General features: G+C 47.4%; 1 protein-coding gene across 1 annotated transcript in view; it reads left to right on the top strand.

Annotated features, from left to right (window-relative positions):
* LOC125307913 (Down syndrome cell adhesion molecule-like protein 1 homolog) overlaps window positions 1–13,587 on the top strand; it is a 56,150-nt gene that overhangs the window by 36,848 nt on the left and 5,715 nt on the right. The window contains 9 exon segments of the mRNA XM_048264044.1: window positions 2,502–2,655; window positions 5,644–5,761; window positions 6,642–6,805; window positions 7,452–7,550; window positions 10,118–10,306; window positions 10,834–11,121; window positions 12,188–12,343; window positions 13,146–13,176; window positions 13,370–13,488. Of these exon segments, the coding sequence (XP_048120001.1) occupies window positions 2,502–2,655; window positions 5,644–5,761; window positions 6,642–6,805; window positions 7,452–7,550; window positions 10,118–10,306; window positions 10,834–11,121; window positions 12,188–12,343; window positions 13,146–13,176; window positions 13,370–13,488 (1,318 nt within the window).

Raw genomic sequence — 13,587 nt, 5'->3', positions numbered from 1 at the left:
GAAAGGAGAGATAACCAACTCAGGGGGGCTGATGAATAAAAAATCACAAATTAGGTTCACTGAAAATAGAATAGTCTGTGTGAGATTACATGTTCTTCTAGAGATCAAAAACAATGGCTCAAACGATAGCTGTTGGTGTGTGTGTGTGTGTGTGTGTGTGTGTGAGAGAGAGAGAGAGAGAGCTCTAGGGGGGGTATTTGAGCAGGGGAGGTGAGAAGCTTTGTGGTTCAAAGCTCAAAGGGTTGGAGTGAGAGGCAGGGCAGACATCTAGAGAAGCCTGCTGGGGCTGTGTGTGTGTGTGTGTGTGTGTGTGTGTGTGTGTGTGTGTGTGTGTGTGTGTGTGTGTGTCTGTGTCTGTGTGTGTCTCTGTGTGTGTGTCTGTGTGTATTTGTGTGTCTGTTGTTTGTCTGAGTGTCTCTGTGTGCGTGTGTGTGTGTGTCTGTGTCTGTGTCTGTGTGTATTTGTGTCTGTGAGTGTGTGTGATGGAGGGCCCAGGGCAGTGAGGGCCAGGGGCCAGTGTGTGAGACATGGATGCGTCTGGACAGCACACACACGGCCCTTAAACTCACTGCAATTACAGCAGGACTCCAAGCTATTCTCACTTCATGTTAATCTGCATATATCTCCCCGCAGTGCTCAGCACACACTCAGAGCTGTGTGTGTGTGTGTGTGTGCGTGTGTGTGTGTGTGTGTGTGTGTGTGTATGCATGTGTGTGTGTGTGTGCGTTTGTGTGTGTGTGTGGTGTGTGTGTGTGTGTGTGTGTGTGTGTGTGTGTGTGTGTGTGTGTGTGTGTGTGTGTTTGCCTGACAGTTTAGCCAATCTCTGTATTTGTGTGTTTATGTGTATGCATGCAGTGTGTGTGTGTGTGTGTGTGTGTGTGTGTGTGTCTGTGTGTGAGCCGTGTGTTTGTTGCTAGCTGTGGTAGATATCTCTCATTATGTGGAGTTCTATTGTCTGAGTGATGCCTCTGTCTGCAGGCATTGTCTCCCCTCTTCACATCTGTGTGTATATTTGTGTGTGTTGTGTGTGTGTATGCAGTGTTGCATGTGTGTGTGTGTGTGTGCGTGTGTCTGTGTGTGTCTGCAGGCATTGTCTCATCTTTTCACATCTGTGTGTGTGAGCGTGAGCACCCTGGGTCTCATCCACTTCTAAACCCCAGGGTGCATGTGGGTGCGCCAGTGTGTGTGTGTGTCTGTGTGTGTCTGTGTGTGTGTGCGTGCGTGTGTGTGTGTATTTGTGTGTCTGTTGTTTGTCTGAGTGTCTCTGTGTGCGTATGTGTGTGTGTCTGTGTCTGTGTCTGTGTGTATTTGTGTCTGTGAGTGTGTGTGTGATGGAGGGGCCCAGGGCAGTGAGGGCCAGGGGCCAGTGTGTGAGACATGGATGCGTCTGGACAGCACACACACGGCCCTTAAACTCACTGCAATTACAGCAGGACTCCAAGCTATTCTCACTTCATGTTAATCTGCATATATCTCCCCAAGAGGTTCAGCACACACCCAGAGCTGTGTGTGTGTGTGTGTGTGTGTGTGTGTGTGTGTGTGTGTGTGTGTATGCATGTGTGTGTGTGTGTGCGCTGTGTGTGTGTGTGTGGTGTGTGTGTGTGTGTGTGTGTGTGTGTGTGTGTGTGTGTGTGTGTGTGTGTGTGTGTTTGCCTGACAGTTTAGCCAATCTCTGTATTTGTGTGTTTATGTGTATGCATGCAGTGTGTGTGTGTGTGTGTGTGTGTGTGTGTCTGTGTGTGAGCCGTGTGTTTGTTGCTAGCTGTGGTAGATATCTCTCATTATGTGGAGTTCTATTGTCTGAGTGATGCCTCTGTCTGCAGGCATTGTCTCCCCTCTTCACATCTGTGTGTATATTTGTGTGTGTTGTGTGTGTGTATGCAGTGTTGCATGTGTGTGTGTGTGTGTGCGTGTGTCTGTGTGTGTCTGCAGGCATTGTCTCATCTTTTCACATCTGTGTGTGTGAGCGTGAGCACCCTGGGTCTCATCCACTTCTAAACCCCAGGGTGCATGTGGGTGCGCCAGTGTGTGTGTGTGTCTGTGTGTGTCTGTGTGTGTGTGCTTATGTGTGTGTGTGTGTGTGCATATATGTGTCTTTGTGCATATGGCTGTGTGTGGTATGTGTGTGGGCATGTGTGTGTGTGCTGTCTCCGCCTGAGTTGTTATCCTCCACTGAACCCATGGAACATACAGTACAGTGTGTGTGTGTGTGTGTGTGTGTATGTGTGTGTGTGTGTGTGTGTGTATGATGAGAGAGAGAGAGTAAGCTTATTTTAGTGTATAAATAAGTTGTGAGTGTGATGCATGTGACTAAAGGATGGGTCTCAGTAGCGTTACACCGCCTATAGGAGACTCCAGAAGAGAGAACATGGATGCACAGTGTTTTTCGCTTGTGTTGTTTGTGTTCGGGATATAACATAGAAAAGGAGGGACATGTGTGCAGTGTGTGTGTCTGTCAATATTTTGGCATGTAACCTGTGTGTGTGTGTGTGTGTGTGTAGGCCCCTAGTGAGTACGAAGCCAGTCCAGAGGTGTTGTTCTACCGGATCACACACCTGAACCGCGGTCAGCAGTACCTCATCTGGGCAGCTGCAGTCACCACTGCTGGTCGCGGCAACATGAGCGAGAAGGTGACCGTGGAGCCTGCTGGGAAGGGTGAGTCCTCCAAACACACATACCAGAGGTCAAAGGCAGTGGCGTCGTTAGACCTGGGCATTCGGGGCTATAGCCCCGGATCCTCTGGGTATAGCCCCGGATCTATGGGCCGTCAACAACAACAAAAACTCTAATCGTGAATGAAATAAATAGCCCCGTAGAAGAGACTTTTGTGTTTTGTGTCCATTGTGTGCATTAACAGCAGCGCAAGACAATCTGACGTGATCTGGGAAGGTTTAGAATCATTTGTTGCAAAATGTTGCAATTTCAATTCTCCTCACGCTTATTACGCATTGCTGTTTCAGGCTTCTACTAACTAGCCTTAGCTTAAATAAGTGTATAAGGACAAATGGATATTAGAAGTTTATTTAGAGAAAAAAGGGCAGAGCAGGGACAAGAAGTGGAAACTCTTCAGTGTGTCATCATCTCCGCAACCCAGGAGGACATTTCTGATCAGCCTCAGTTTCAATATATCGGGATTTACTATTGAATCACATGCGCGTAAATAAACCTGACCTCGCTTTGAGGGGGCTTCCAAGCAATGTTGGGCTTTGATTTTGACAGAATGGAACTTTTCTTTGGGCAAAAGTTTGTGATATACAACCCAAAATGCATTGCTTTCAAGGCACCCATAGCCCATTAATTGAAGGGGATGACGTCCAAAATGTTTATCCCGAGATCGGCGCCACACCTGTCAAGTGCACGACAGAGGTGCATGACGATGTTTATTCTACAGGCTATTTTAATGTGATATTTGGGGTGTTGTATGTGGTGCACTTTAGGAGAAGAGACGCTTCCCCTCAGGGCTCTGCAGGAATTAATGCTATGGTAATGCACCCACTTCAAAAAAGAAATAATTCACTCGTGAACAATATTTGTCGGTTTTAGGTCCGTGCATTGGTCAGTCAGCAAAAAGTATCCTACATAGCATAACAACATCCACATGCAATAATACAACGACAACGCCTACAATGACCTATTCATTTGGACAGCTTGATACAGCCCTATACAGGCTAAAGTTACCTTTAGTTTTGTTCTAGCGTAACGTGGACGCCTGGCTTTAGTGCAGTCTAACGTTCTGACAAGCACACCAATTGCCTACCTTATTCTTGTATAACTCCTATGCGTTGTTGCCTCCATCCTTTCTGTTTTCGTTGTTTAAAACTTGTGATATCCATGATGAGTATTGAGTGAATTAGCTCAACATTGTGTGCTGATAACCATATAGATAGGCCGAGTAAAAGAAAACAACAAGTAGCCTATTGTGTGGCTGCATGCGTATTCTCTCTCCTGCTCAAAACATAATGTGTTCACTAACTTTTACGTAATAGAAAAATGGTAAATAGCCTGATGGCATGCAGCTAATGGATACTGTACATAGTTGGGAAGGTATGGTAGGCCGATTTGGTGTGAATACACACACAATACAAGGGACATTTTCTCTCGCTGTTGAGTAGCCTGATGGTACGCACAGTGTGTAATGGATCGCATACACCTGCAGGCTGCGCCTGGTTCTCCTTACACGGTCTTTAAACATCAAAATATTCAGAATGCCGTGACGTGGAGTCATTACGATTGGCCTTCCTTTTCATTCTCAAAGTAGGTTAAAATTGCATGTTCATCAGCACGATTTTCAAAATCTCTCGGGGGAGAAACCCCCGAACCCCCGGAGAAAAAAGACTAACTTCTGGGCTCTAGCCCCGAATATTTTAAATAGCTAGCGACGCCCCTGGTCAAAGGTCATGCAGGTGCTATAGGTATTTATCTATCCTTCTGTCTGTCTGTCTGTCTGTCTATCTATCTATCTATCTATCTATCTATCTATCTATCTATCTATCTATATGTATGTTTATCTGTCTGTCTATCTATGTATCTATCTATCTAGCTATCTATCTGTGGTATCTATCTATCTGTCTATCTATCTATCTGTCTATCTGTCTATATATCTATCTACAGTATCTATCTATCTATCTAACTATCTGCCTGTCTGTGTGTCTGTGCTTTCTTCTGTGTATGTATCTGTGTATCCATTTGTATTTCTCTCTGTGATGATTTGTTTCCTCCCCCTCTGTCTCCTTCCCTTTCTGGTGACAATGAGAGGATATGGTCTCCTTAATGATGAGGACCCAGTAAATGAACTGAGACACACACACACACACACACACACACACACACGCGCACGCGCATGCACAAGCACACACATACACACACGCACACACACACACACATGCACACACACACACGCACACGACACACACACACACACACACACACACACATACACACACACACACACACACACACACACACACACACACACACACACACACACACACATTACAACAGACAATGGAGAGGCAGGAAGGGGGAAATGAAGAGGGGTCGTTTAATCAATACATCCTGAATTAGAACCAGAACGAAAGAGTGACAGAGGCGGAGATGGAAAGAGAGAAAAAGAGAAAGGAGAATGATCTCTCTCTCTCTATCCATCTCTCTCTCTCTCTCTCTCTCTCTCTTTCTCTCTCTATGTGTCTAGTTGTGGTCTGTAAGTTGCTGTGAAAGGCTGAGTCCTCAGGCTGCTCACAAACAGGCAGCCAACACAAGAGCACACGCATTAAGACATCAAGGCAGCAAGTGTCAGCAAGGCAGAGAGAGAGAGAGAAGGAAAGAGAGAAAGACATGCTAAGAGACAGAGAAAGAGAGGGGAATTGAATTGTGCTGTGGATGGCTCTCCGGTTTACACAAGATTGAGATGGAGAGAAGAGCATCTTATGTCACCCTTGTGTCTGACCACATAAAATGTTCTCTTCATAATGTGCAAATAGCTCCTGTGCGATGCTTTTTATTTTCCCTGAGACTATTGTACGAATATGCTGCATATCTCTTTTTATGTTAAGTGCTTCCTATGGAATTGTGTTGTGCTGAGCACACGCCTGCTTTCTGTTTATCTCATTCACTCTCTTGCCTCTTTCTCTCTCTCCCTCACAGCGCCCGCTAAGATCCTGTCTTTCGGGGGTACGGTGACCACGCCGTGGATGAAGGAGGTCAGGCTTCCATGTAGCTCCGTGGGAGAGCCCACGCCCACCATCAAATGGACCAAAGACAGGTCAGGCCCCTCATGCTGCAGACTGCCCTCTCACCTCCACAAACCTTAGTGTGTGTGTGTGCTCTGCCATCTCTCTCCTCCACAAACCTTAATGTGTGTGTCCCCTGTCCACTCTCTCTTCCACAAACCTTACTGTGTGTGTGTGTGTTCTGCCATCTCTCTCCTCCACAAACCTTACTGTGTGTGTGTGTGTTCTGCCATCTCTCTCCTCCACAAACCTTAGTGTGTGTGTGTCCTGTCCACTCTCTTCCACAAACCTTACTGTGTGTGTGTGTGTTCTGCCATCGCTCTCTTCCACAAACCTTACTGTGTGTGTGTGTGTTCTGCCATCTCTCTCTTCCACAAACCTTAGTGTGTGTGTGTGTTCTGCCATCTCTCTCCTCCACAAACCTTAGTGTGTGTGTGTGTTCTGCCATTTCTCTCTTCCACAAACCTTAGTGTGTGTGTGTGTTCTGCCATCTCTCTCTTCCACAAACCTTAGTGTGTGTGTGTGTGTGCTCGGTCCACTCTGTTCTTCTGTCTTTGTTTCTCCCCTTTACATCTTCCTCAATCTCCTCCTGCTCCAATTCCAGTCCAATTACCTGTTGGGCACAAAAGCAAACAAAAGCAACAAATTAAAGAGTCAAATTGTTACATCACATTTCTGACGTATATATCTACTGTAGAGGGTTATACTGTACAAATATGTTTCTAACACCATTTTTGTGTGTGTGTGTGTGTGTGTGTGGTTGTGTTTGTGTGTGTGTGTGTGTGTGTGTGTCTGTGTGTGTGTGTGTGTGTCTGTCTGTCTGTCTGTCTGTCTGTGTGTCTGTCTGTGTGTGTGTGTGTGTGTGTGTGTGTGTGTGTGTGTGTGTGTGTGTCTGTGTGTGTGTGCGCGCAGTGAGGACTCCGCCATCCCAGTGTCCCAGGACGGCCACCGCCTCATCATGTCCGACGGCACCCTTGTGCTCCGCTTGGTCAAAGCAGAAGACTCTGGCTACTACACGTGCACGGCCACCAACACTCTGGGCTTCGATACCATCCTCGTCAACCTCGTGGTGCAAGGTGAGCTCTTTCCCACGATCCTTCAATCAAATCCTACTTTCACGTGAGCTTTACAGCCTTTTAGGATTTAAAATGACCACCACAGTTTGATTAGTGGTGTAAATCTTAAAAGAACACAGAGTTTCAACAATGGTACTGGTGTGTTTATGTCATTCACTGTCAGCACATCCCCGAGTCGGAGCGTTTTAGTGCTTCATATATGACACATCTTGCTTAAATGACCTGCCAAATGAATTCATTTAAATGAGATGATCGGATCCACGAATGAGTTTTGTAGGTCTGTGTCTATATATCTTGATGGCTGGCAGGCAGGCTAAACTGGGCACGTAACTGAAGTGTTCCGGTTTCAGAGCGTGTGCTGCAACAATTAGCTTCCACTATAATCAGTGAAACTGGCTACACCAGATCTGATAGTGGTATGTGCTGTACATTCCAAAACAAATGACATCAGTCTTCTAAAACTATTCCATGTTCCGTGAACGAAAACTATTTCTAGAATCTTTGATTTTAATGCTCTTTGATCAGAATGTTTCAGTTGCATGCCTGTTGTAGTAAGTTCCATACCTGTAAGTCTTACTGCTGGGCTCTACGCGTATTCCTAACTGTCTGTACGTCTGCCTGTCCACCTGTGTGTCTCTCTCTGCAGTACCTCCTGACCAGCCACGCCTGACTGTCTCCACCACCTCCACCTCCTCCATCACCCTGGCCTGGATACCTGGAGACAACGGCGGCAGCTCCATCAGAGGTACTGCACTCATGACTGTCTGTCTCTCTAGCTGTCTGTCTGTCTGTCTGTCTGTCTGTCTGAATATGTGTTAGTGTGTCTGTCTGCATTTCTCTGTATGTTGGATCTGTGTATATCTACTGGATATGTCTGTTTGTCTGTGTGTGTTTTCCTGTTTCTGTACACCTGCCTGTCTGTCTGCCTCTCTCTGTCTGCCTCTCTTTATTTCACTGTCTGTCTGTCATCTGTCTGTCTGTCTCTCGAGCTGTCCATCTGCCTTTCTGTCTGTCTCTTTTCTTTTGTCTGTCTGTGTCTATATACCTGCACGTCTGTCTATCTCTAGCTGTCTGTGTTTGTCTCTTGTCTCTTCCTCAGCTTGTCTCCTTTGTATGTGCTTATTGTCCTTTCCCATAATGGTGTTTCTTTCTCTCTTTTCTCATCCCTTTCCTCTCCTTCCTCTTTCTGTCCATCTGCATTTCTTTCATCTTCAGTGTTGCTGTTAGCTGGCAGGACTGTGTTATGTGTTTGTTTTCTCTCTCTCTCTCTCTCTCTCTCTGTATGTGTGTGTGTGTCTGTGCATTTTCCGTTTGTAGTGCACCGGTCCCTCTGTGTCAATTTGTGCCACGGGGGTTGCTTTACCTAGCCCAGCTCTGCTTTGTGTGTGTGTGTGTGTGTGTGTGTGTGTGTGTGTGTGTGTGTATGCGTGTGTGTGTGCTTGCCACGGGGGTTGCTTCTCCTAGCCCTCCTCTGCTCTGCCCAGGCCGATCGTTCACACTCGGAAGACTATCTGTTTATTGATTGGCTTTTTTCCTGTGTTCTTTTTTTCACTTGTTAACTATCTGTCTTTCTCATTACGAGGCCCCGATAGCCCTCTCAGTGTGGTGTGCTCATCTCAGCAGCTGCCACTGAGCCATTGTACTGGCCCGTTGTGTTTGTGTGTGTTGTTGTTGTTGTTGTCATTGTCCTTGTCTTGCTGTCAGATGAAACTGTCATTTCAGATTATCTGATGGCTTTGGCAGTTCCTGTGTGTTTGTGTATTTCTTGGTAATTTGACTCAGATTCATGGGAATATATTCTTAACATTTAGGGTGGATATAGGATTATGATTGGCTGACGTAGGTCTGACGTTATGTTTAACATTCTGTTTTTTTTTATAATACGGATTCCAGGTAGTCAGCCCATCCCCCCCCACTCCTGTCACCCCCCCCCCCTCTCTCTTTCTCCTCTCTCCCTCTCTCTTCCTCTCTCTCCCTCTCTCTCTCTCTCTCTCTCTCTCTCTCTCTCTCTCTCTCTCTCTCTCTCTCTCTCTCTCTCTCTCTCTCTCTCTCTCTCTCTCCCTCTGTCTTTGTTACCTTATGCAACTCTCATCATGTCTTATCAAGTCTGTCATCAAGGTCACCAGGTCCACAGGCTTAGGAGTACAGAACTCCACCGACAGTGACACCACCCTGCTCTGCAGACTCATGTGACACGCTAATACTTTCTCTCTGAAGTGACATAAAATGGACAGAGAGAGAGAGAAGAAAGAGAGAAAGAGGGAACAGAGAGGGATAGTAGATAACCAGAGAGAAAATGACATTGAAAGATGGAGATAGAAGTATAATGAAGAAATGAAGAATGAAATACAGAGAAATGGAGAGAGAGAGAGGGAGAGAGAGGGAGAGAGAGAGAGAGAGAGGGAGAGAGAGAGAGAGAGAGAGAGAGAGAGAGAGAGAGAGAGAGTCTCCAGGTCAATCCCTTTGATGTGCCACCCTCTTTATGTTGCCATCTGCCACAGCAAGTCAGGGCCCCAATCCTGGGGCAGATAATCGCTGCCGGCGCCATATTGGGCCTCCATTTACATAAATGCTCAGTCAGCACACACACACACACACACACACACACACGCACACACACACACATTCACAGAGAGAGAGAGTCTCCATTTCTCTTCGTTTGGATCTTCACTTCCCAGTCTGTCTCTGGCTTTGTTTATTTAACTACCTCACACACACACACATATAAATAAACAAAAATGCAAAACACACACACACACACACACACACACACACACACACACCTCTGTGTAATGCCGGACCACAAAGGGTGGTGTAGAAGCCGAGGGCTCAGTGCTCCATCTGGACTGAAGCAGCCGTATTGAGCTGTGCTGAGCTGCAGGGCTCTGGCGCCCTCTAGTGTTGAGACTGAGACATGCCAACCCAACCCAACCCAGCCCAGCCCAGCCCAGCCCCAGCAGTCCAGCACACACACCGGAGTGTCCACCTTCTCATCTCTGTCTGTTCCTCTTTTCGCTTTCATCTTCCTCAACTCTAAATGTATCACATACATCCATCCATCTATCACATTTGTATTTTCTTCAGATCATACAAACCGAAGAGGATCTTGCAGTGGATTTGATCAGTGTCGAATCGTATTGTGTCTTTATAATAGCCCTTCTCTCTCTACGCTATGTTCATGTTGATCATAGAGATTCTGTTTACACTACAGAGGAAGTCCATTTGTTGCATGTTATGAAAGTGGAAACCTAGATATGTGATAGCTTAGAAGACACTAGCACACTAACAGTGTTTGTGTGTGTGTGTTTCCAGGCTTTGTGCTGCAGTACTCAGTGGACAACACTGAGGAGTGGCGCGACGTGTTCATCAGCTCGAGCGAGCGGTCCTTCAAGCTGGACAACCTGCGCTGTGGCACCTGGTACAAGGTCAAGCTGGCGGCCAAGAATAGCGTCGGGGCCGGACGCATCAGCGAGATCATCGAGGCCAAGACCCACGGGAGAGGTGAGGGCAGAGAGATACCCCTCAACACACACACACACACACACACACACACACACACACATTCATGAGCTGCTGCTCCAAGCTCAGTTAAGCCGTACTATATTTACAAGTAGGAAAGTAATACTGATCCAGTCAGGATGATACTGGATGTATCCGATGACGGTGGTGTAGGGTACCAGGGATGGTGTAATGATAACATGAAAAGACATGAGCCCACCCCACCTACCTCTTCATCATCTGGAGAGAGATGGTGTTAGGAAGCAGCCACCTGATAGCGTGCGTGTGTGTGTGTGTGTGTGTGTGTGTGGTGGTGTGTGTGTGTCTATGTGTGTGTGTGTGTGTGTGTGTGTGTGTCTGTGTGTGTGTGTGTGTGTGTGTGTGTGTGTGTGTGTGTGTGTGTGTGTGTGTGTGTGTGTGTGTGTGGTGTGTGTGTGTGTGTGTGTGTGTGGTGTGTGAGTGTGTGTGTGTGTGTGTGAGTACTGACACACTCAGAGTCCTGCTCACCTTTCTCTCTCCCTCCCCTCCAGAGCCCCAGTTTAATAAGGACCAGCCTCTGGTCACGCACATCAACTCCACGCACGCACGGCTCAACCTGCAGGGCTGGACGAGTGGCGGATGCCCCATCAACGCCGTGCTGCTGGACTTCCGGCCCAAGGGCACGTGGGCGTGGCAGAGCGTGCGCACCAACGCCTCGGCCGACATCTTCCTGGCCGAGCTGCGCGAGGCCACCTGGTACGAGCTCAAGATGAAGGCCTGCAACAGCGCCGGCTGCGGCAACCAGACCTCGCAGTTCGCCACGCTCGACTACGACGGCAGTGAGTGGCTTCACCTGCTTCTGTGTGTGTGGATGTGTGTGTGTAGTGTGTGGGAGAGACAGCTAGGGGGTGCTAATGAGCAGTTCTCTAGTATTGTTGCCTGCCATGTTAAAGGGAGCCTATGATGGCAATCAGTGGATCCATTTATCAGCTGTGTCTGTGTGTGTGTGTGTGGGGGGGCAGCTAGGGGGCGCTATTGTGCCATCTACACCTCTGCGTGTCAGTTCACTGGTATTGCAGTCTGTCATGCTGAATCTTTTAGGGTCCCCCTGCCCCCTGCTTTGCCCCTGACACTAGAGATAGTGGTTTGAATGCAGTAGATTTCAAGAAGCACAGGGTTACCCATACAAATATACAGGAGAGGTTTGTAAATCTCAATAATTCAATTTTAAAATAAGTGGCCCCATTTGCAATGCTCCTAGTAATGGGTTTTGTAGTGAAGGACATGCAGGATGTATCCTTCAAAGCTAAAAACAAACCCAGTTAATAGATAGATATATAGTGTATTATAGCCTGAGTATGGGTATAGTTCTTTGTAAAGAGTAGTTTGGTGGTGAAGGTGATGGGGAGTAGAGTTGAGATGTGTGTGGTGTTTTTGCAGCACATCTCAAGTGTGCTTATGGATCACCACCATACATTAGCTTCATCCGCTGCTGCCTCTTTTCACTGAGGAAACAGACGCGTGGGGGAGGCACATGCAGTGTGTGGGTGTGTGGGGGTGTGTATCTGTGTGTGTGTGTGGGGGGGGGGGGGGGGGGGTGCACGCGCAGGCGTGCGTAGGTGTGGGAGCTTAGTGTGCTTTATAAACAAATCTGTTGAAAGCTGAACAAGAGACTTATGAAATGTACGATGAGGACATAAGGATGAAAAGGCAGCGAGAGCGATTGGTTTCGAGATCGAGAACAGTCGCCCAGGGAAACCTCTCTCTGTGCACCAGGAGAAGAGCTTGCTGGGAACTGGGCTTGGTTCTATTCAATCCGCCGTTCTCCATCTAATTTGTTTATCTTTCTTTTTTCTTTCTTTCTTTCTTTCTTTTTGTTCTTTCGTTCTTATTCTCCTCCCGCAGGTACCATTCCTCCCATCAAGTCTGCGCGTGGGGAGGGGGACGACGTGAAGAAGCTGTTCTCCATTGGCTGCCCCGTCATCCTGGTCACTCTAGGCATGGCCCTGCTCTTCATCATCCGCAAGAAGCGCAAGGAGAAGAGGCTCAAGAGACTCCGAGGTGAGGAGGAGGAGGAGAGAGAGGGAGAGGAGGAGATGGAGAGGAGGAGAGGGGGAGGAAGGGAGAAATATGGAGGAGGAGAGAGAGAGAGAGAGAGAGAGACTACTCTTAATCCTACACTGATGTACCCCCTTTTGTCTGAAATGGCTTTGTTATATTATGTGCTATGTGCTATTATGTGCTATGTGTGGCTTTGACACTACTGGACCCAAACAGTCATGCTACTAAAGCAGCTTTGAATTTGAATTTGAGACATGGAGGAATCAATTGGAGGGGCATGGAGCAAGAGGAGGAGAGAGAGATGGAGAGGTGTTCAGAGAGCGAGAGTGAGAGTGAGAGAGAGAGAAGGGGGGGAGAGATAGAGAGGTTAGGGGAGAAAAGATAGTGAGTGGTACATGGAGACAGAGTGGCGAAATGAGAGAGATGAAACAGAGCAAATGATAGATAGATAGATAGATAGATAGATAGATACTTGATATCGATCCCCAAGGGGAAATTCAAGAGAGAGTGAGAGAGTAGAGAGGGGAGGGGAGAGCAAAGAGGGGAGCTATGGAAGGGCAGTCAGTTGGAACCAGGAGAGGACCTTAGAGAAGACCATGAGGAAATGAGCCTCTGAATGCAGTCTGAAGTGTTGACGCTCAGAAAAGAAAACCAATCACAGGCAGGAGATTGGCTTTAAGGTCAGGACCTTCAGGAGTTCAGGAGCTTCCTGCATGCTTCATTTACCCTCCGCATTGACTTTGTGTGTGTGTGTGTGTGTGTGTGTGTGTGTGTGTGTGTGTGTGTGTGTGTCCATCTGCAGATGCCAAGAGCCTGGCTGAGATGCTGATTAGGTAAGGAGAGAAGCAATACTGCTCACACCACTGCACCCATATGTAGCCCACATCAATATGCAACATCCTACCTTAGTTTCTAATTAACTAAGTGTATTTGTGTTTGTGTCTGTGTGTGTACATGCGCACATACATTTGTTTGTGTGTGTGTGTGTGTCTGTCTGCGTGTGCTTTGCTTTTGTCCCTGGAGCAGTAAGAACAATCGCAGCTTTGACACCCCAGTGAAGGGCCCGCCCCAAGGCCCACGACTCCACATCGATATCCCCCGTGTCCAGCTCCTCATCGAGGACAAGGAGGGCATTAAGCAGATTGGTCAGTCACGTCCATGTGAGTCAGTGTGTGCAGCTTGTTCTGAAGTGTGTGCATTGATGTTGGGTAGTGTATACTACCATCCTGTTGTGCTATGACCAC

This window comes from Alosa alosa, chromosome 15 (genome assembly GCF_017589495.1).
Source record: "Alosa alosa isolate M-15738 ecotype Scorff River chromosome 15, AALO_Geno_1.1, whole genome shotgun sequence".
Classification (NCBI taxonomy): Eukaryota; Metazoa; Chordata; class Actinopteri; order Clupeiformes; family Clupeidae; genus Alosa; species Alosa alosa.
Note: the sequence above shows the minus strand (reverse complement) of the source record. Positions and strands in the feature narration are given on the sequence as shown.